Source organism: Sander vitreus, chromosome 19, assembly GCF_031162955.1.
Source record: "Sander vitreus isolate 19-12246 chromosome 19, sanVit1, whole genome shotgun sequence".
Taxonomy (NCBI): domain Eukaryota; kingdom Metazoa; phylum Chordata; class Actinopteri; order Perciformes; family Percidae; genus Sander; species Sander vitreus.
The window spans coordinates 982,925-1,005,030 of NC_135873.1; the positions used below are offsets into that span (position 1 = coordinate 982,925).

Here is a 22,106-nt window from a genome sequence, read left to right on the forward strand (position 1 = left end):
TGCTTGTCTGTTTGAAAGATTTGGTTCTGGGATCAGCTTTTGGTGACGATCCAGAAGTGCAATATCTGTTTCCGTGCTTTTCTCTTCTTTTTTTTGTTGCATTTTAGCCAACAACTATGTTGTGTTCATGTGCTGGAGGAAATGTCAGACATCTGGAACTTTAACATTAAAACATCAGACGTGTGTTGATGTGTGTACTATTTGTCAGATAATCCAAACCGGAAGGCATTACGGAGGCGGCAGCTGTGCAAGTCGGAGAACTATTTCATTATATGCTATCACTAATGCAGGTTCGGAAGGGTTTTTCAAGTTCGAGAACAACTTTATTTTTTGTTCCAGCCTATATATTAAGTTCTGCATACATTTTAACATTTAAAAGAGATCAAGCTTAAACATTGGCCTATGAATTAGGACAGTTTGCATTTTTCCTATGAGCAACTTTATCTGAAGTTTGTTCTCTTGCAGTGTGTGTGTGTGTGTGTGTGTGTGTGTGTGTGTGTATAAACAGAAACAGGCAGATTTGACAGGTTGCATTTTTCCTATGAGCAACTTTATCTGAAGTTTGTTATCTTGATTGTGTGTGTGTGTGTGTGTGTGTGTGTATAAACAGAAACAGGCAGATTTAGGACAGTTTGCATTTTTCCTACGAGCAACTTTATCTGAAGTTTGTTATCTTGCTGTGTGTGTGTGTGTGTGTGTGTGTGTATAAACAGAAACAGGCAGATTTGACAGGTTGCATTTTTCCTATGAGCAACTTTATCTGAAGTTTGTTATCTTGATTGTGTGTGTGTGTGTGTGTGTGTGTGTGTGTGTGTGTGTGTGTGTGTGTGTGTATAAACAGAAACAGGCAGATTTAGGACAGTTTGCATTTTTCCTATGAGCAACTTTATCTGAAGTTTGTTATCTTGATGTGTGTGTGTGTGTGTGTGTGTGTGTGTGTGTGTGTGTGTGTGTGTGTGTGTGTGTATAAACAGAAACAGGCAGATTTGACAGGTTGCATTTTTCCTATGAGCAACTTTATCTGAAGTTTGTTATCTTGATGTGTGTGTGTGTGTGTGTGTGTGTGTATAAACAGAAACAGGCAGATTTAGGACATTTGCATTTTTCCTATGAGCAACTTTATCTGAAGTTTGTTATCTTGCTGTGTGTGTGTGTGTGTGTGTGTGTGTGTGTGTGTATAAACAGAAACAGGCAGATTTGACAGGTTGCATTTTTCCTATGAGCAACTTTATCTGAAGTTTGTTATCTTGATGTGTGTGTGTGTATAAACAGAAACAGGCAGATTTAGGACAGTTTGCATTTTTCCTATGAGCAACTTTATCTAAAGTTTGTTATCTTGCTGTGTGTGTGTGTGTGTGTGTGTGTGTGTATAAACAGAAACAGGTTGCATTTTTCCTATGAGCAACTTTATCTGAAGTTTGTTATCTTGATGTGTGTGTGTGTGTGTGTGTGTGTGTGTGTGTGTGTGTGTGTGTGTGTGTGTGTGTATAAACAGAAACAGGCAGATTTAGGACAGTTTGCATTTTTCCTATGAGCAACTTTATCTGAAGTTTGTTATCTTGCTGTGTGTGTGTGTGTGTGTGTGTGTGTTAACAGAACCAGGAGACAGACAGATAGTAATAAAAAGGCGTTGAATGATGATGGAAGACGGGGCGTGTCAGCTCGGGTCAGGACTGCATTCACAAATATTTGGTAATACCGTTAAGTACTTTAGGGAGGCTGTCCAACAGTCTGCAGTTTGAGCAGGTGAGAGGGAAAGGAGAGGAAGACATCTGTAGATCAAGGCCAGCAGCTGATCTCAGACTGATTACAAAAACTCCTCCCTTCTTTTTCTCGTCCGAAAGAAAGAATGCAAAACAATTGAGAGAACTATTTGGTTCATATCAATCTTATATCCCCTGCATCTTCTGAATTTATTTGCTCGTTTGATCCAAACTTTATTGTTTCTTCCCACCTGAAGCTACATGTACATGTTTCTTTCTCCGTCTCATTTCGCTTTGTCCCTGAGCGGCGCTCGGCCTTTCCTTTGGGCTGTATAATTTCCTGCAGCAAGATGAGGAAAAGAAGGTCAGGAAAACACAAGAAGAAAGGGAAAGGAGGGAAGGAGGGAGGGACGGAGGACGGCATGTCTTGTGACTGTTTTGTGTGTAGGTGGACTTGTCAGGTAGCCCACTGAATCACAGCCGCACGCACACACACTCTCTCTCACACGCACTCAGTGCTTAACGTGTAGCCTGTGGCTAACCGATAGACTGAATGAGTGAAGTCATCAGAGGCGCTCCAGAGAGGCAGAAAGCTGTGTTGACTGCAGCTGAATCGACTCTAGTGTGGGAGGGCATCTGGTTCTCTCTTCTTTGTTCTCTCTCTCTCTCTCTCTCATATTTGCGGGCACCTGCTTCTTAAATCACACTCCTCAGGAGGAAACAAGGGCTTCCCCAGAACCCACAGGGGAACAAATGGTATGAGTCAGTGTGTGGCTACTGTTTCTTTGCACATTTCACAGTTGCAGACTTGAGTTAACACATCAACGTGTCCAGACGGAGAGAACACTTGATCTCTTTGGCCGGTCCCTCCTTCGCTCCTTGCCTAAAACCATGGCGGTGCGTTGACATTTTCCTGACAAGGACCTCTTGTGGCCGTGAGAATTACGACTCTAGTCTCTCTCCGGAGCAAAAAGGTACAAGAAGTATGATGTTGTTCTAAGTCCTTTACACTCTGGGCTTATGTTTTGTCGTGTGATTAATTCGCACGTTGCAAAATATTATTTTTTTGAACTGTCCTTTTTCGTCCTCGTTTGGTCCACAGCTCAAAGATATTGCTGTCGCAGAGGAGTGAAGAAACTAGAAAATATTTACATTTAACAAGGTGCAATCAAAGAAGTTTACTTTGTTTCACAAGAAATAACAAACCGATTATCGGTACAGTTGGCGATTCATTTAATAGTTGACAACTAATCGATTCATCTCCACATCCTCTCCTTTCTTTGCTCCCGTCTACATCAGATATCAGAGTCCCGATCAAATCAGAAGTCAAAAATACTGTTTGTACTTCACACTAGGCTGCACACCGCTGGGTTTCAGAGTGAGTGTGTGTGTGTGTGTGTGTGTGTGTGTGTGTGTGTGTGTGTGTGTGTGTGTGTGTGTGTGTGTGTGTGTGTGTGTGTGTGAGCCTGGTCTTAGTTACTGCGTGGTGGCTGGTATGCAGCTAAGCCGTTAGCATGCAGTCAGAGTAGAATGTTGAGCAGCACAGAGAAAGGTGCATGTTCTCTGTCGGAGCATTTTCCACATTGTTTAGTGACACAGCGGGAGGCAGGAGGCACCTGATCCTCTGATTGTTTGTGCATTATTATTATTATTATTATTATTTTATTCTTCTTATCTTTTATTTCATCCTCAGGGTTTCCCCTGCCATTATAAGTCTTGTGTGCATCCCATCTTGACACAGATGGGAGACAAATTAAAGGACAAATCAAAAAAAAAAATGAAAGCTTTAATGCTCCTTGTCGTTAGGGCTGCTCCGTCTTAGTCGTTTGGTTGATTAATCGGTCGTTTCGGTCTAAGTCGACTAAGATTTCTCAGGTAATTTTTTTTAAATGCTTTTTCATGCTGAATGTGTCCAAGCAACTAGTGAGCACATCTCTGGTAAACACATGATTTAAAGGAACACGCCGACTTATTGGGACTTTGTCTCATTCACCGTATCCCCCAGAGTTAGATAAGTCCAGACATACCCTTCTCATCTCCGTGCGAGTCGTAACTCTGTCTGACGGTTCCACCGGTAGCTTAGCCTAGCACGGATCCTGAAGGTAACTGGCTCCAGCTAGCCTACTGCTCCCAATAAGTGACAAAGTAACGCCAACATGTTCCTATTTACATGTTGTGATTTGTATAGTCACAGCGTGTACAAATAACAAGGTCACATGAGACACAGCCGTCTTCTAACCGTATACATACTGGGAACTATATTCTCAGAAAGGCGAAGCACTGCTACTTGTATGGCCTTATCTAACTCTGGGGGTTACTGTGAAGAAGCTAAAGTCCCAATAAGTCGGCGTGTTCCTTTAAAGTGGTTCTTTGTGGAGAAACTCAGTTTTACAGATTTAATTATTATAATCGATTAACTCAACTAATCGACAAAATCGTACCAGTGTTAGTCGTTGAAGGCCATGATCACACTTGGCGTCTTTTTTATAGTGAAACTAAAAAGCTGGCAGCGTTTCTATTCCAAAGAGCAGCCGAGAGCGTCTTTGGTTGCTATAACAACAGCTACTGCTACAGTATCCTATAGCTAGAGCGCTATGTGGAGCGGTGCTAACGTTAGATAAAACAAAGTGGTGGAGCGAGCTAGAGAAAGGAGAGAGAGAGAGAGAGAGAGAGAGATGCTAACGTTAGAGGAAGTTTTGCAGATAGAAATATTTATTGAGGAACTGCTCCTGTTGTATTGCCAAATACTTTTCTAATTGTGTTTAGGTGACGTTCTGACTCACTTTTAAAGTGTTATGTATTATTTAGCATGTTTTTTTTTTGGGACAGCAAAGACAAGCTACTAAATGACTGAATATCCACTATTTTAAAGCTTGCTACAAATGCTAACAGCTAGTCTGTCACAGCAGGTGTTTCGTCCAGCGTTTCCAGGTTGAAGTCGCCCATGATTCCCCTCTAAAAACGCCCATTTGCTTCTCTTTTTTTTGTGTGTGCAAAACCAATAGAAAGCTGCACAGTTGAACTCCCCCTGTAACGCTCAACATTTCAGCTGCTGCACTTCAGATGTGTGCGTTCTCCGTGAAGGCAGTCTCTAAGTGCAGATATTTAAGAGAAATGTAGGCAGGGCAGGAACCTGCTGTGACCTGCCTCTTCACGAGATCCCATCAGACACCAGAGGACTCGGAGAAACAAGAGAGAGCATGTTGTTGATCCTCTGAGGATCTGAACCAACCTGATAGAAAACTATTACTATTACTTTGATGTACTGTATACAGTAATCATGTATTGTTTATTCAGGGCTGTTGACTCATGAATGTCGAAATAATGTTTAGTCAAAAGTTTACAATGTGGCTGAGATGCTTTTTACCTGCGTGCTTCCCACTCTTGTTTCCGCCCTCGCGTGGTGAAGACGTAAAACGACAGGTGGACAGGTAGGAGGAGGGTTGGCACAAAAGTATATGGACGCCAAACCGCCGCTCACTCGGGCTTGTTTGTGGCGGTTTGGACGAGGTCGTATAGTTCTTAAAGAGGGGAAATGCGGTTTTTGTGATCCAATCTCAACGCGTCCTGTACGTAGAGCTGTCCACTTGTGATCCGATCACTCAGGACTGATGTTAATGCCAGGTGAAAACGGGCTCTTAATGCTAGGGTTGGGTACCGAAACTATGGAACCGGTTCCTATGCAACCGGATTAGAAAGCAAATTTCGGTTCCACTTAATGTGTCGACTGAAATATTTTCCCTCTGTCGCTCCGAAATGGACGTAAAAATATCACACTTTCTCTGTAATCTACCGTTAGCTAGCTACCGTAAATGTAGGCTATACTTTTAAAATGCCATATTTTCCCCTCTGGGCTCACCAAAACAGACGTAAAAGAATATTAACCATTCACTGCACGTGATCGCTAGTAAACATATTACATCTTTGATGTCATTTTTCAAGAATCGGTTTAGGAATCGGAATCATTTTAAAAGTACCGCTTTTAAAGAATTGATGCCGAAGCGGTACTTAATGCTGCAGTTTACAGTGATAGTTCAGACCATCATTGAGTTGACTTGAATTGCAAATAACAACAAATGTCTGGGATCTGCCTCGCTGAACTCATAGTGAGGGACAGACATTCAACACAGCATGCTAATAAAACAATCATATAAATAAAACATATTAAAATTCTCACAATGCCACTAATATAAAAACGGAATAGAAGTGATCTTAACCTTTAAACACCCACAGTCGCATCGCCTATTTGGCACACCCAAATGGTCAAGCTTATAACAGAAGAACTGTGAGCCCAAAATGCATTTGAGGCTTCATTTGAAAGGTCTAAAACATCTTCTAGTTTCTGAGATTGTTGGTTTGCGTGTTGACTAAAACACAAGCTAAACTACATCAGTTCAAACATGGCTCAAAAAAAGATTTTGTTTGGTCCTTGTCTGTAATACAAGAAATTCTGCGGGAAATTCTGCAGAATTCTGGGTCAGTGACCCAGAATTCCGCAGAATTTCCCGCACATTTTAAACAAATTTAAGTAAAACTGATAAAAAAAAAAAAAAAAGATAGAAGAATGTAACACATCTCCATCCCAAGCAGAAAAACAGGCCAGAAAATTAGTAGCTTTTTCATTCTGAATAACTGCTGAAAAAATGGCACATACCTTCTACATCTTGTCAAGCACACCTGTATCAAATTCCAGACCTCTAGGACTAAAGTTATGTGAGCTAGGGAGTTTTTAGTTTGTGGTGTCAGTGGATAGACCCGAAACTAGACTATAGAATGTGTATGTAAGAATCATGGTCCCTAAAGAAACGGTTTTCCAAGTTTTGGTGTGGAAGAACTTACCCGGTCTGCTCAGAGGTCCGACCACTATACCATCCAACACTTTTGGGACAAACTTGAACACCGACAGGCTCTAACATCTGGTGGAACAGCGAGTGGAGGCTAGACTGGGTAAACCCGATCTGCCCTGCAGCTCAGGCTGGAAACCTGTACATTTTTCTATCCTGCTTCTGGTCCATCTGTAGGGACCAATCACAAACTGGCTTATCCACCTGGCGTGCTATTGGCGGGTTTAACATGATGACGATAGAGAAGCGACCAAGCAGCTTTTTGTTTACATTCAACATGGCGGCCACCGAAGCGCAGCAACCCGTTGATGCCGCTGTCGCTGCTGTTTTAAAAGATTTCAAAGGCAAGTTTTCTCTGAAAACGGAACGGAAACTTGCCCTGGAACAATTCCTACAAAAGGAGGATGTATTTGCCTATCGACCGGCTTTGGTAAAAGCCTAATTTACCAGCTATCCCCGCTGGTGGGCAAAAGAATGGAGCTCAGCTGATTGGTTGAAGGACTATCCAACTGCGTAAAGAGTCATTTGAACTATGCCCGTTGATCACGCCTCTTGTGCAGTAGAAAACGCAGAGCAGACTCCCCTAAAAGACTAATGTTCAATCTTAAAAGATTGAGCTTGGTCTGGTGCCATAGCCAGACTAAGTGGAGGCTGTTAAAGGAGCAGATTAATGCTCGTGGGTTTTGTAAAGTGATCTTTAACAATCAGTTATTAAGGGTGTGAAGTTCGGGTGTGTTCAGCCTTTTCCAAATATTTTAATCCCTGCGACTTTCTATCCCAGCCAGAATGAAGTCCAAGTGTAGAGCAAGAGATTCAGCATAAAAAAAAAAAAAACTCTTCCTATCTGTCTCCCAGATGAAGTTATCAGGACATCCAGTGCTATCTTGTTGTGTTTACAGCAAAGGTTCCTGGGTAAATATTAAGGTTAGGCTGCGGCTCATCCAAACAGTGATACTGTACACCTCCAGCATGCAGGTTAATTCAGAGTTACAGCTGGACGCAGTTGCAGTGTTTGACTGTGAACCTGAATGCATCCCTAAACCAAATCCCACAGACGTGATCTTATCAGCGTGACTTTAAAGCACATTTAGAAAAAGAAAAACGGTGGTGAGCTTAGCCTCCCGCTCTTTCCTCCCTCCCTTTAACTTTGTGTCTGCCTTTCAGTCTTCGTCACCTCCTCTCAGTCTATCCCCCAGGCTACCACATATCCAGGTATTCAGCCGGCGAGCCGCCGCTCCCCTCCCTAATTTCTCGTTGCCGGTAGCGAGGACGCGCCGTGCCAAGTGGTGATGTATGTGGAGCGTTTGCAGAGAGGTGGTAGAGGGGGGCATGTTCAAACCTGTGTCAGGCTGGGCCGGGCTAGGATAGGGTGGGTTGTCATATCTCCCAGGGAAAAGGAATTCAACCCCTCCCTGCTTACAAGAAACACGTGAGGACATTTTCTAGATAGAACAAACACGGATAGATCAGCAATGCAAACCTACACACTGCTCCAATTGTGAGCATTGTGAAGTGAGGAAAAGCAAAAAAAAATATTTAGAGTGTAATACAACTTATATTCTTGAGATCACAGCTCTAATTGCTCATCGTTTTTTGTTTTTTTTTCACCCTCATAGCGTTTTAAAACTTTCTTGTGGCAGCGATAGAGGCAGTGATGTTTCCTGTTTCCTGTACGGGATTCTCACATCGCCTCAAACCACAGCTCAAAACACTCTGACAAGTCTGATCTCCAGTTACATGACTGGCCACCGCAGCGTGACGTGGGGTTGCATTTCTCAAAAAGTTGAGTCAAAACGTTTCCCTTGCGGCAACTCCCGCCGCAGCCTAAACGCACTACACCCCCCCCCCACCATTTCAAAATGAATGGAAAGACCTGGGTTTTTGCCGGAATGTCTGACGGCCGACGCAGCCTTATCCTGGAAATGTACTTCCGTTGGTACAGACTACTTACACAAAAAAACAAACTCCTGCGGTGTGAAAACCACTGCGGAGGATAAGAAGAGTGGGTCCTGATGCTGTGTGTGTGTGTGTGTGTGTGTGTGTGTGTGTGTGTGTGTGTGTGTGTGTTTTTTTACCTCTCCTTCTCAGGGCCTGGCCCCTCAAAGTCTCATCTGGATGGTTAAGTTTGAGAAATTCCAATCCCTCCCTAGAAAGTGTGTGTTTGTGTTTGCGTTATGCGGGAAGCAAAGAAGAATGCAAACTGCCATTAACACTTAATTGCTTACAAAAGGAACTAAATCTGGTGCCTCAAAATGCTCAGGTGTCTCTCAGTGGGAGGTCACTTGGGGTCAACATTCATTAGACCAAATGAAAGGAGAAGAGAGGAGAGGAGAGGAGAGAAAATTGTGTTCGGAAGAAAGAGAATTCCCGGGAATATCAATGGAATGCCTGGACCGGCACTGTGGCACGACGACGTGTGTGTGTGTGTGTGTGTGTGTGTGTGTGTGTGTGTGTGTGTGTGAGAGAGACAGTCGGGGGGTCTTCCTCTTCCAGAGGGCCGGTTAGTCAAAACACACATGATCGGATTTTGTTTTTTCTTTTGTCGAAGTGAAAATATTTGGTTTGGTCGTCGCTGTCGTGGGCGCCAGCACCTTGAAGTAGTCAAAGTCCAGCTGCGATGAAAGGGATCAACGGTTTAAAGGGCAGCGGCTCCGAGACACACACACACACACACACACACACACACACACACACACACACACACACACACACACACACACACACACACACTGCATCGATGCAGAATCAACCACGTCCACATCAGATAGCGATGCATCGTTGCAATGATTAATTTCAAAACACACACACACACACACACACACACACACACACACACACACACACACAGTACAATCATCCTCTCGTTTTTCCTCATCAAACTGTCTGCAGTAACGCATTCCAAACTCTGATTACTTTTCGTATTTTGGGTATAAAGCCACCCTGAAAGAGAGTGAAAGATTATAAGATAGAACTATTCATCCTGAGGAAAAGGATTGTGCAGCAATTGCAGAACAAATAAGGAGACGGTGCAAATACCAAATTTACGCTATGCCAAAAAATATTAAAAGGTGAAGATCCGAACAATATACACGGATTATAAAAGTATTCCCAAGATTGTGGTTTCTGACTGCTGATCTGCAATCAGTGTTGGAAAGTAGAAGTTATTAGGGTTTAGGTGTGTTAATGATGGCATCTGTGTGTACTGTTTATGAGAGTATTTGTCTATTTGCAGTGTGCATGTGTGGGTTTCTATGCTGCATTAATGGTGTGTGTGTGTGTGTGTGTGTGTGTGTGTGTGTGTGTGTGTGTGTGAGTGATCCAGGGCAGGGCAGTGTGTATAGATGTCTAATCATCAGTCTTTGATGAGCGGGGGAATTCCTGTCTCGCCAGTCTAATCCCTGGGTCCATGCCTTCCGCTCGCTCCTTTTCCTCCTCTCTCTCCTCACCCAGCTCACCCCTCCATCACTCTGTGCACACAAGCTCCTTTGGCTTTTTAATGCAGTTTGGCTTTTTTACATACGTACAAAAATCAACGTGAGATACTCCTACGCCATTTGTCACTAGGGATGTAACGATGCATCGTGAATGGGTCGCTACTTTTACTTCAGTAAAAGGTCTGAGTACTTCCACCCCATGTGAATATAAATGTAGGCTAATTTTTTTTGCTCTTTTTCCACCTCGTCTTAACCTCAAATTGTCCATGTTTAATGTCGGGAGTCACTCTACCTCCGGTACAGTAGGTGGCGCTCTGCCAACGTAAAACTAAGGAATAAGGGCAAACGTGGGACGACCTTTCAGCGCTGTTGGTCGGTGTTGGCATGACAGGGGGGGGGGGGGATGGGATGGGATGGAGCGGAGGAAAGGAGAAAGTGAGAGAAAAGACCGATACAGACGGAGGGAGTGGAGCAAATATCTGCAGCTCACTGACCTCTCTAAGTGGATTACATGCCCCGTCAGTGCTGTGGGGGTGAATAAGCGGGGAGAGAGAGAGAGAGATACTTTAAACACTGCATTTAGGCAGGTTTATAAACCACACTCAGTTCATGTCAGCTCTGGTCAGTCTTTTACATTACACCAAAGGGAAACCGATTCACAACACATTGGCACACAGTTCATCCAAGGCTGGGCAATATATCGATATAATATCGATGTCGATATATGAGGATAGATATCTTAAATTTTGGATATCGCAATATTGTGATATGAAGTGTTTTAAAGGCTGCATTACAGTAAAGTGATGTAATATCCTTACCAGACTATAGGGCTTTGACTCCGAACTTCGCTATTCGAATATAATTTCGAATATTTAAAAAACATATTGATATTCAAACTAATATTAGGCAGCCCTTAATATGTGAACCTGTTATGGGCATGTGTTTGCTTGTAAACGTTTTCAATTCAGATTCCGAGGCTTTTTCACGCATTTCAAAATGTGACTCTCGCTCGGCCGTGGCTTGGTAGCGTTGCATTTCCCCCCCGACTCATTTCCTGGTTCTCCTTCTCCATAAACAACATGAAATCAAGGGGAGGGTGAACTTTTCCTGCTACAGATCTCCCACCGTGGTCAATAAGAACAGGGGAGACACTTTGTTTCTCTCACTATGACTCTAGAGACGCTACTCGCTCCGAAGCTAATCGCCGTCACTCTCTCATTCGCTCTACCACACACACACACACACACAGGCCTTGTTCTTCTCTTAAAGTGATCGACTCACACACCAGCACACAAGTATAAACTTCAGGCCACTTACACAGGCTATGGAGAAAGCTCTGCGTTGAACCTCCGCAGAACCATAAATCAGACTTTAGAGACAGAGTTGGCACCATTTCTTACTTACTTTTACTTAGTGTTATTAAATACACCATATACAAATATCATTTATTAGGGATGTAACGATGCATCGTGAATCGGTTAAAAATCTATATAAATGTGTGAAGAGTACATACAGATAAAAAAAATTAAATCGCGATGCAATTTCTAAACGTCCTAGGGCGTAATCTACTTATGATGTCACTTGTTTGACTTCAGACGTCGCTACGTCTTCTTAGTTTATGTATTTGAAGAGATTTTTTCTGTTTGGTTATTTTGATGTGGGTTAGGGTTAGGGTTATATACATGGATTTCTCGGCAACGTCATCACTGCTTGCGCACGCAACCGGGGGGCAGAAAGAAGACGTGTTTCGTGTAGCTAGTAGTAGTAGCAGCATAGCATAAGTCAAAATGCCAAGAAGTTGTTGCGTGGTTAATTGTACAAACAGAGCCAGTGATGGGTGCCTGATGTTTAACATACATAGGGGGAAGCATGCTTTTGCCATAAAACGGCGGAGGTTATGGCTTCAAGCCATAAGAAGGGCAGATTGGGGTCATATGTAAGAGTCAGGCTCCCATTGTATCAATCAGAGAAGTTGCAACTTGTTCAGTTGCTCAGCTAAGTGATATCTTCCTGTGAGGGCTGTAGTACTCGAGTCAAAATGATGTGAAATTGCATTTCTTTCTATTGAAAAGCGTCACATTTTCTGAGGGAGGACCCCTAAACCCCACGTCAAATATGTGCACCTGATTCTTCCACAAACCTAGGGGAAATACTAGTATTTATGGTTAATTTGACAACATGACTGCAACGTTAGAGAGGAAAAGAAAGTGTCCAAAACGTTGAACGCCGGTTTGAATCCCTGAAAGAGCTGGCACCTGTGGGTAAGGGATAAGTGGAAATCTCTAGGGTTTTTGAGTAAGCATCTATGAATGTTTTAAAGCCTTTTTAGAGCCAGGGAGCTCTGTCATGGATAAACACAATAAGGTAGGGGGGGGGGGGGGGGGGGGGGGAGGGCCGACAGATGAATGTAGAGGTTGTAGGAAAACAGATAGATGAAGAGAAAGAGAGAAAAAGATGGAGGTAAAAGAAAAAGATAGTGTGAGCTGCAAGCCTGGGCGTGGGAGAGCAGAATTGCACCAGCTGAATTGGACCAGAGACTAATGTGGAGATGCAGGGCTTGTAAAAACACACACACACGCACGCACACGTGCACGCTTACACGCACACACACTGTCAATACGTTTTTGCCATGTTTTTATGAATCAAATGTTCTATAAATCAGGCTGTGAAAGATATATGAACAAACCCCTCTGTAAAGAATATATTTGCTCGACTTCACACGGGACAGTTGTTTTAAACTCTTGTGCCTACAGTTATGAGTAACACTGTTTAGGGAGTCAGGATGTTGTCACCAAAACAAATAACCAACCTCCCATGATCTCACTGTGGGAGATCGCTGGGCTGAGACGCCAAACTTGTGCCTCCAATGTCACGCTTTGGAATCTGACCCATTACGTCCTTTCACACCGCTCACTGAGCTGCAACACTTTATTATATTAAACGCCCGACACAGATACCAGCTGGTTTTTAGCTTCTTAAATGTGAGGATCTGCTGCTTTTCTGCGTTTTATATCACGATGGATGGATGGATGGATGGATGAGTGGACTTTATTAATCCCAAACTGGGAAATTACTCTGTTACAGCAAGTTACAAGGACATACACACTCACACACATACATACATACAGAAAATACAAGAAATATCCTACTAGATAAATAAGATTTAAAAAAATTGATAAAATAAGATAACAAAAGATCAAAAGACTAGAACACCTACTGAAAAACTTGAATCGAATGTCTTTGGCTTTTGGGGTGTCACAACAAAACAAGACATTTAAAGACGTCACCTTGCACCCTGGGAAATTATAACGGGCATTTCATACAATATTGCAGCCATTTTGTAGATTAAAGCGTGATTAATACTTCTGCGTAAAAGCTACGCCGTGGCTACGTACGTAGGTACGCGGAGACACGAAGCTACGCCGGACCTTATGCCGTAGCCTGATGTGCACCTCTCGAAAAATGGAACTACGTGTCGCGGCGAGTTTTCTGTTGCACGACTAAAACAACTTTTGAACATACACACGTTCCACCAAAACAAGTTCCTTCCATAGGCTAATTTGCTATTTTGTTATTGCGTCCGGCACCAGGTGTCTCCCAAGACGATTGTGATCGGTTTAAAGAAATGCCAATAAAACCAGAGCACGTTTTTCTCCCATCCCGGAATGCTGTGTGGACTAGCCAGACCCTCCTCTGCAGCGCTGTGGAGGAAGGTCTGGCAATGCGAGACGAAAGCCATCAACACAAACACGGACACACAAAAGGGTTTTGCAGACAGAGAAGAATGCTGACTTGTCTGCCCGTCGGTCCTCTCTCGTGAACGCTCTGCCTCCCTGTCTTTCTCACAAACCTGACTGCCTGGCATGCGTGCAATCAATGCCCGTCTGGCATTCGCTGTGTCAACAAGCATGGGAAAAGTTAATCAGCAGCTTGGCTCTCCCACTCCCATCCCTCCCTTCCTTTCTTTAGCCCCTTTTCTCCATAACTTTCTCACTTCTCCGCGCCTCTGAAAAACATTTCCTGCTGAGAAAAAGGATTACAGCATACAAATTTGTTTTATGTTAGATAACAGCTTTTTATTTGAGGTTAACTTGTTTTGGTCATCTCAACTCATCATTAAACAAACCTGCAGGAGAGCCTTTCTACTTCTCGTAGCCTAATAATGGAGCGCCCTCTAGTGGCACTGGTGGATTTCAGCATGAAACTATGCACTTTAACTAAAAGATGCATATATTTAAGAGAATACACAAACAAAGAAACTGCAAGCTAAAGCATGCGAACCGAGATCATAGTGAGCAGCGTTGTCAGCATGTTGCAGTAGTCTTCTGTGGCAAAAATTCAAACATTTTTATCGTTATTTCACAAGGAAAATGTCCACATGGTGACTGTGAGCAGCAACATGGTTCTGCTTCAGTTAGTGATATAAATATTTAAAGTTATCTGTCTACGGTTTTGTCTGAAAGTCTGTGTTTTTGTTGCCAAAATTGGCCGCGAGACTCTTACAAAAGAGAATATAAGTCAAACAAAGAAATATAACATTTTAACAGTCCTCATCTTTCTCTTTCTTGTCGCCCAAACAGGCTTGCCATGGATGCGTGGGATCTAAATGTGACTGCAGTGGAGTAAAAGGAGACAAGGTGCGCAAAACGACACGTACACATTGGGCACTTTAACATTATATAAATGGTTTATAACACATTATGAAGTAGTTGTGAGCAGATATAAGTTGGTACTAGTATTTGTATTAAAGACATAATCAGTATATGTATGTTAAAGGGATAGTTTGGGATCTTTTAAAGTGTGGTTGTCTGAGCTACTTCTCCATAGTCAGTGTATTAGCTACAGTAGTGTGCCCAGTTTGGAGAAGCAGGCAGGAGTACCGACATGGAAGCTAAGCTAATGTCCTGCTGTGGACGGGGGCAGCAGCTGAACGCATTTTAGACACCTAAAAAATACAATATCAGTGAAGATTAGGATTGGGCATCGAGAACCGGTTCCAACTTGGAATGGTTTGCAAGTTTTGTTTTCAAATCCGATCACTGGTTCCAAATTTAACATGGGCACGTTTTGTTTTCCGTAGCGGCTAGGCGCTTGTTGTGTTGAAGCCGTGAAGCACAGTAAGTTGCGCTCTAGTGTGGCGTCATTTTACGTTGAAAAAAGCCCTGTAAAACTGTAAATTACCATTGAATCAAACTAAAACTTTCCTTATTTGTGAAATAAGCATGTGACCCGTTTCTACTCCACCCCTCAAAGAAATCGAGAATCGATAACAATCGGAATTGAAAGAAGAATCGGAATCAGAAATGTTAAAATCGATCAATAAAAATGAAGCCCAACCCTCTCGTGTTCTGCGTGGTAAAATTACTGTTTTTATCAGAGTCTGGTGGCTTTCAAGAGAGCAGAGATAACGGCCTCAGTTCACTGTTGTAAAGGGCTGTCTGACAGCAAGGGAAAGCGGTGAAAATACTCTAAATATGGCCTACCCTAAACAGATTTTTTTGATGTCTAAAACATGTTTAGCTGCTGCCCCCGTCCACAGCAGGACATTAGCTTAGCTTCCGTGTCGGTACTCCTGCCTGCTTCTCCAAACTGGGGGGTAGCGGTACCGGATACAAGCCTACTTCAAAAAAATCCATACTATCCTTTGGAAGATGGATGGAAGAATGTTTTGTGTATATATATGTATATATATAATATATATATATATATATATAATATATATATTATGTTTGTTTGAATGTGTTTACTGTATCTGTGTCACTGTGTGCAGGGCGAGCGGGGTTTTCCAGGTCTCACCGGACAGCCAGGAGTCCCCGGATTCCCCGGACCTGAGGGGCCGATCGGAGCCAGAGGAGAGAAGGTGGGTTCGGCTAGGTTCACACTTTGCATCTTTTTTGACAAGAAAAAGTTGACTACGGTGCTTTTGTAGTAAAAAAAAGAAAGAAGCTAGAGCGTCTTTTGTTGCTATAACAGCTACAGTATCCTAGCTAGAGCGCTATGTGGAGCGGTGCTAACGTTAGATAAAACAAAGCGGTGGAGCGAGCTAGAGAGAGAGAGAGAGAGGGAGAGAGAGAGAGAGAGAGAGAGAGGGAGAGAGAGAGAGAGAGGATGCTAACGTTACATGAAACAAAGCGAGTTCCCTGTACAGGTAGCACCCGGTCATACCGTATAACTCGCTGTGCTCTCACTCCAATTTTTCTTGTCGTTATGGAAACAACAGGTCTGGCTACTCCGCTTGTCTTTAGTCGGCTGTCAAAAAAAGCGCTTGCTGTAGGGCGTTCTTTTCAGAAAAGTTGAACTTTTTTCAACTCCAAAAAGACACCCTGAGCTGCAGAAGAAAAGAAAGTCGCCGCCGTGGCGTTTAAAACAGCGTTCACGACTTTTTTGAAAACACAGTTTACGCCATGGTAGAGGCTGGCAGCTTAATACAAGACGCCAAGTGTGAACATAGCCTTAGGGGTCCATTTGAATGAGGTTTTAACTGGAACGGATAAGGGAAAAGTCGGAAAAGTTGAGAAGAGAAACCTTGCTTCTAGTTACAAGGAGTACAGTTTTTAAGGTTACTGCATGTACAAGTATTGAGGTAGAAAATGTAGGTCTAATATGCTCTAAAAAAGGGGTCTTCAACGTGTTTTAGGCCAATGACCCCTTAGCTAAAAGAGAGACAGATTAGGGACCCCCTACTACATATACTGTATGAAATTACGTTGCATTAAATTGGGCCGCATGGATGAAAATTAAAATGTTAGATTCATGTCAATGTATATTTTCAGGCATTCATTTTTGAAGACAAAAGAAGTTGCACTAACTCTGTGGAGCCCCCTAGGGGTCACGGACCCCCTGTTGAATATCTCTGCTTCAAAATAATGTGCTAAAAAAATGTAATGTGGGATCTTATAATCAGGGTTGGATTTCATGTAAAGTTTAAGTTGAGTTTTGGTATCAATATCAAAACAATACTTGCTGAATATGAACACGGTTAGACTTTAATGTATAATTTTGATTTGATGGACACGATTTCGGTCAAAGATGATACCTCTATGGTCGGCTTGGCTCAGTTGGTAGAGCGGGCGCACATATACAATACATTGTATATATGTACAACATGCCTCGACCCAGAGGTCCAGGGTTCAAGTCCGACCCGTGACAATTTCCTGCATGTCTTCTCCCTCTCTCTCCCCTTCCTCACCTAGCTGTCCTGTCCATTAAAGGAGGAAATGCCCCAAAAAATAATCTGAACCCTTGTGTTGTCGACCATGATGCAACTTTGTGTTTTTCTGGGTCAAAACGTTAAAAAAATTCCAACGTTTTGGTCGTCTTTTTTGACACTTTTGTCACGTTTTTCGAAATTTCTGTCAATATTTTTCTGCGCTTTTTTGACGTATTTTTTTTTTTAAAGCTTTTGCCATGTTTTTGTCACTTTTCTTGACGTTTCTGAAGATTATCCTGACGTTTTTGTCACTTTTTTTCCAAGTTTTTTTCACTTTTCCTGGTGTTTTTGTCACTTTTCCCCCCATTTTTCAACGTTCTATTATCAATATTTCTTCACATGCTATAAAATTGAATAAAACACCCAAATTCAAAGAATCCACGTTATTTTGTTTTAAAATTTGGTTGAAAGAAACCCACATTTCTGATATAGAAACTTTTGAAAATGGGTCAGATTTGACCCAAGGACAACAGAAGGGTTAAAAAATAAATGAAAAAAATTTATGATTCCTCTAATCCAGTTTAATGTCTGTTCTTCCTCTCAGGGCAGTGATGGAGCTCAAGGACCATCTGGTCCAAAAGGAATACGAGTAAGTATATACTTTATTTTTTTACGGCCTCTTTTTCTCGCAAACAGCAGGGTGACACTTCATTTCAGAGACATACTGAGAGAAAGTCCTTCTTTGACCAGGTTTACAGTTATTTATTCTCCTCATTTCGGACTAATCTCCCGGTCTAATAAAACAGTTTAACTTCAGTTTGGTTCGTTTTTCTTGTTCAATTGTCCAAAAGGTGTCTCAACACTGAAGGATTTTAGGTTGTAATAGCCTCCTCTGGCCAGCAGATGTCCACATTTCACCTTTATCTTAAAAACACACTCAAGGAGGTTGTGTTGAAACTCTGTTTGACTTTTACTGCAGCTTTTATACGTCACATTACTGATTTGCTTTTCTTTTCTCTCTCCTCCTAACAGGGGCCGTCTGGATTGCCAGGATTTCCAGGAACGCCAGGACTTCCAGTAAGTTTCCCCGTCATCAAAAAAAAAAAAAAAAAAAATAAAAAATCAGGGATGGAAAGACACATCACACCACAGAGCCCCTATGTCCAAACAACCACATCCCTTTTCTATGGACACACTTTGCAGCCTGTGCAATACAACTGATCATCAGTAACAGATTATACAACAACCTCCTTCCTCAGTGTAGCCTCACTGGAATTAAACAGAAAACAAGACAACAGTGTCATTGTTTTTTTAACCAGGGCAGCAGTTTTCAGATTACATTATGTGTTTACACAATTGCAAACGGGTTCTCCAATGTTTTCTCAGTTAGCCTTTTAAAATGATATCAGATTAGTAAACAGAATGTTCCTTTTGAACACTGGATGAATGGTTGCTAGAAATGGGCAATGTAGATTATTGCATTAAAGATCAGCCACTTCTTTCTACAACAGTCGAGAACCCTTTTGCAATTATGTAAGCACATAATGTAATCTGAAAACTGCTGCCCTGGTTAAAAAAACAATGCAACTGATCTCAGCTGGTATTCTGTCTATAATGGAGTGGACCCCAAACTTTTGACCCAAAGTACATATCTGTGTAACAAAACAAAGTCATGTCAAATATCATATAGCTTTTACACAGCGGCTGGTAAATGTGGAGCTAAATTTAAGTTAAGTATGTTTTATACATTACTTTGCATACTGTTGGGTAGCTTGTGAGCAATATACACATTGATATAATAATAATAATAATAATAATAATAAGAAGTAGAAGAAGAATAAGAATAATAATAATACAGCAGTGTATTTATTAATTATATTCTGTATTGTTAATCTGAATCTGCAAAGTAACTAAAGTTGTCAGATGAATGTTAGTGGAGTAAAAGTACAATATTTCCCTCTGAAATGTAGGGTGGTACAAGTATAAAGTAGCAGAAAATAAAACTACTCAAGTAGAGTACAAGTAGCCTAGCTTAAATTAGAAGTACAGTACTTGAGTAAATGTACTTAGTTACTTTTCACCACTGGTGACTGTAAGAAACGCCATAACCATTATCATTAGCAGAAAGGTTGCCTAGCAACATAGACGTTCTATTTCTACTAGTTAAAGCGACCAGAAGAGTTTGTCCGTGGTTGACTGACCGGAAGCCCTCCTCAACCTGCTCAAATCAAAAATATAAGTCGTCCACTCGGCCTCCCCGGTTATTGTCACAAACTTGCCTGATGTCAGACAACATTGTCAGCTCGTTACACTCCGTTTCAACCCAAGGGCTGGACCTAGGCAAGTCACAAACTACAGAAAGTCACTGAAGGTAAAAGTTCCAGAAGTGCGCATTTTAGCATTTAGCATGTTAGCTAAACGCAGCGTGAACATGTGGGGGTGTGTTTGATTTGGTCACTTACCGTCCCCTCCGGGTGGCGCATTAAACAAGTAATTAATAAGGTTTTATTTTACTTTATTTTATTCCGAGGTACAATAACCTAATGACATATTTCTTTATTGTATCTATCTATATTAGCTATATTATGATATATTATTTTGTTCCAGTCTTTGTTTTTTACTCGCTACAAGGAAAATAGAAAACAAATGTAGGTAACGGAAGTAAGTAGTATTAAAAAAAAATACTTCAGTAGAAGTGACTGATTTTTTACAAATTACACACAAAAAACATGACTTGGATGTAATTTGTAAATTTCACCCCTGTCTAAAATCCTACTGAAATAATTCACACACATTTATTATTATTATTATTATTATTGTTTTTGTATTTTTTTACACACAACTTTATTTAACAAAGAAAATGTAACCTACATACCGTGTGAGGCACAATGTGATGAAAATAAAATAAATGATAACAATGCAATGATTTAGTTGCAGTTGCTCCCAGTCACATTCAAGGTAAAATAAGAGTCAGAAAAGAGCAAGTCAATATATATACATACAGTAAATAAGTAACATAAATATGAATAAGACATACATAAAAACGTTAAGTAGAAATTAGTGAGATTAGGATACAAGTCAGATTAGGTTTAAAAAAAAAAGTGTTTCAATGGATTGTACAAATTCTATTGTAGTGCAGTGTACAGTATAAATACAAGTAGACAGAGAAATAAATATTCTAAATGAGTTAGTATTAAATAATTATAATACAAAAATAATTGAAAATCTTAAAATAAGGACAGACATTAAGAAAGAGCAATTAATCTGACTTCAGTGGGTTTCATCAAATATGTTTCTGTAATATTCTAAAAACATGTTGCTTCTTTTATTGTTTGTAAGCGCAAGAGGAAGTGAAGCATTAAATGATATCAGACTACACTACTTTGCAAAAACACCCAGGTAGCGCGTGTGATGTAACTTCCTGTTTCCTCAGGGTCTGCCCGGGCAGGACGGACCTCCAGGCCCGAGAGGATTGGCGGGATGCAACGGTACAAAGGTGGGCTATCTGATGAAAAATCTCCCGGAAAATGAAAAAATAAAATAAAAATGGCATTTAAAACAAATGACAGTGAATTAGATACATTCAGACAAGACAGTTGTTTTGCAAAAATGAGGGAAAACCCCCCAACAATTAAGTTGCATATGACACATTTGTTAAAGGATAATAATGAGTAATAATTTTGCATCAACGCTAATCTGTGCCAGCTTTGAATGTCTTTTACATTTGGTCATCTTTTTGCTCTGGAAGTTGACATTTTGAGCCGTAATGCTATGAAATAACCCTTTTGTGGGCTATGACAAAGAAAGGCTTAACTCAAGGTCCACTTACTAGCTTTTTCTTGAGCATTTTTATATACATTTTTATTTATTATTCATTGGCTGTGTGTTAAATGTGTTCCTCTTCTCTCCAGGGTGAAAGGGGTTTCCCAGGAAGTTCAGGAATCCCCGGACAGCAAGGACGGCCGGTGAGTTTGCAGCATTGAAGAGAAAAGCGCAATTTATGCATTAAATGCATTAAATCTACGCTGTGGCTATGTACGTAGGTACGTGGAGGCACGGACCCTACGTCGTAGCCTGACGTGCACCTCTCGTAGAAAAAAAAATGTACACACATGTACTACATTTCGCAGCGAGTGTGTCCGACTCATTTCCTGGTTCTCCTTCTCCATAAACAACATGAGATCAAGGAGAGGGTTAACTTTTCCTGCTACAGATCTCCCACCGTGGTCAGAAAGAGCAGGGGAGACACTTTGTTTCTCTCACTGTGACTCTAGAGTCGCTCCGAAGCTAATCACCGTCACTCTGTCACTCGCTCTAGCGCACACTCCCCCCCCACACACACACACACACACACACACACACACACACACATGCCGGCCCTGCTGTTCTCTTAAGGCTCTGACACACCAACCAAACAACCAGAAAAGGCAGTCGGACTGATCAGTCGGCTCCCGTCTCTCAAAAAAGTGCCTCGGAACACACCGAAGCGATGCCGAAACGTACGTTCTGCGCGTGCATGAGACTTAATAACATAACAGCAGGCGGCGCCCAAAAAATGACGGAACATCTCTCTAGACCTAGTAAACACAGAGCATGCTGTCGTCAGTCATTGTTTTCATCAGAGAGTGTTGATAGTAGTCAAGAAGGATCGTTGTTGTCATTACTCGCTGAACGGAAGAAAATACGATGGCTGGTAATGAGAAGATACTGGCGTTGTCAGCTCCGGTTTTCTCGTGCACTGATTCGCTAGTCAAGGGCTAGCACTCCACCAATCAGATTGGTCATTGAGTCCGACTGCCCACTGGCTCAACAAGTCATCAAGTCAAATCGGCCAAAATGAACACCGACGGCTCCACCGACTGACGACAGCACGGAACACACCGAACAGACTCCAGTTACCGACCTCGCCAGACTGTCCGACGGCCGATTATCGGGTTGGTGTGTCAGCGCCTTTAAAGAGATCGACGCACCCACC

General features: G+C 41.8%; 1 protein-coding gene across 1 annotated transcript in view; it reads left to right on the forward strand.

Moving 5' to 3' along the window:
• Nucleotides 1-22,106, forward strand: part of col4a5 (collagen, type IV, alpha 5 (Alport syndrome)) — an 85,597-nt gene that overhangs the window by 9,114 nt on the left and 54,377 nt on the right. The window contains 6 exon segments of the mRNA XM_078275672.1: nt 14,562-14,618; nt 15,752-15,841; nt 17,736-17,780; nt 18,164-18,208; nt 20,565-20,627; nt 21,043-21,096. Of these exon segments, the coding sequence (XP_078131798.1) occupies nt 14,562-14,618; nt 15,752-15,841; nt 17,736-17,780; nt 18,164-18,208; nt 20,565-20,627; nt 21,043-21,096 (354 nt within the window).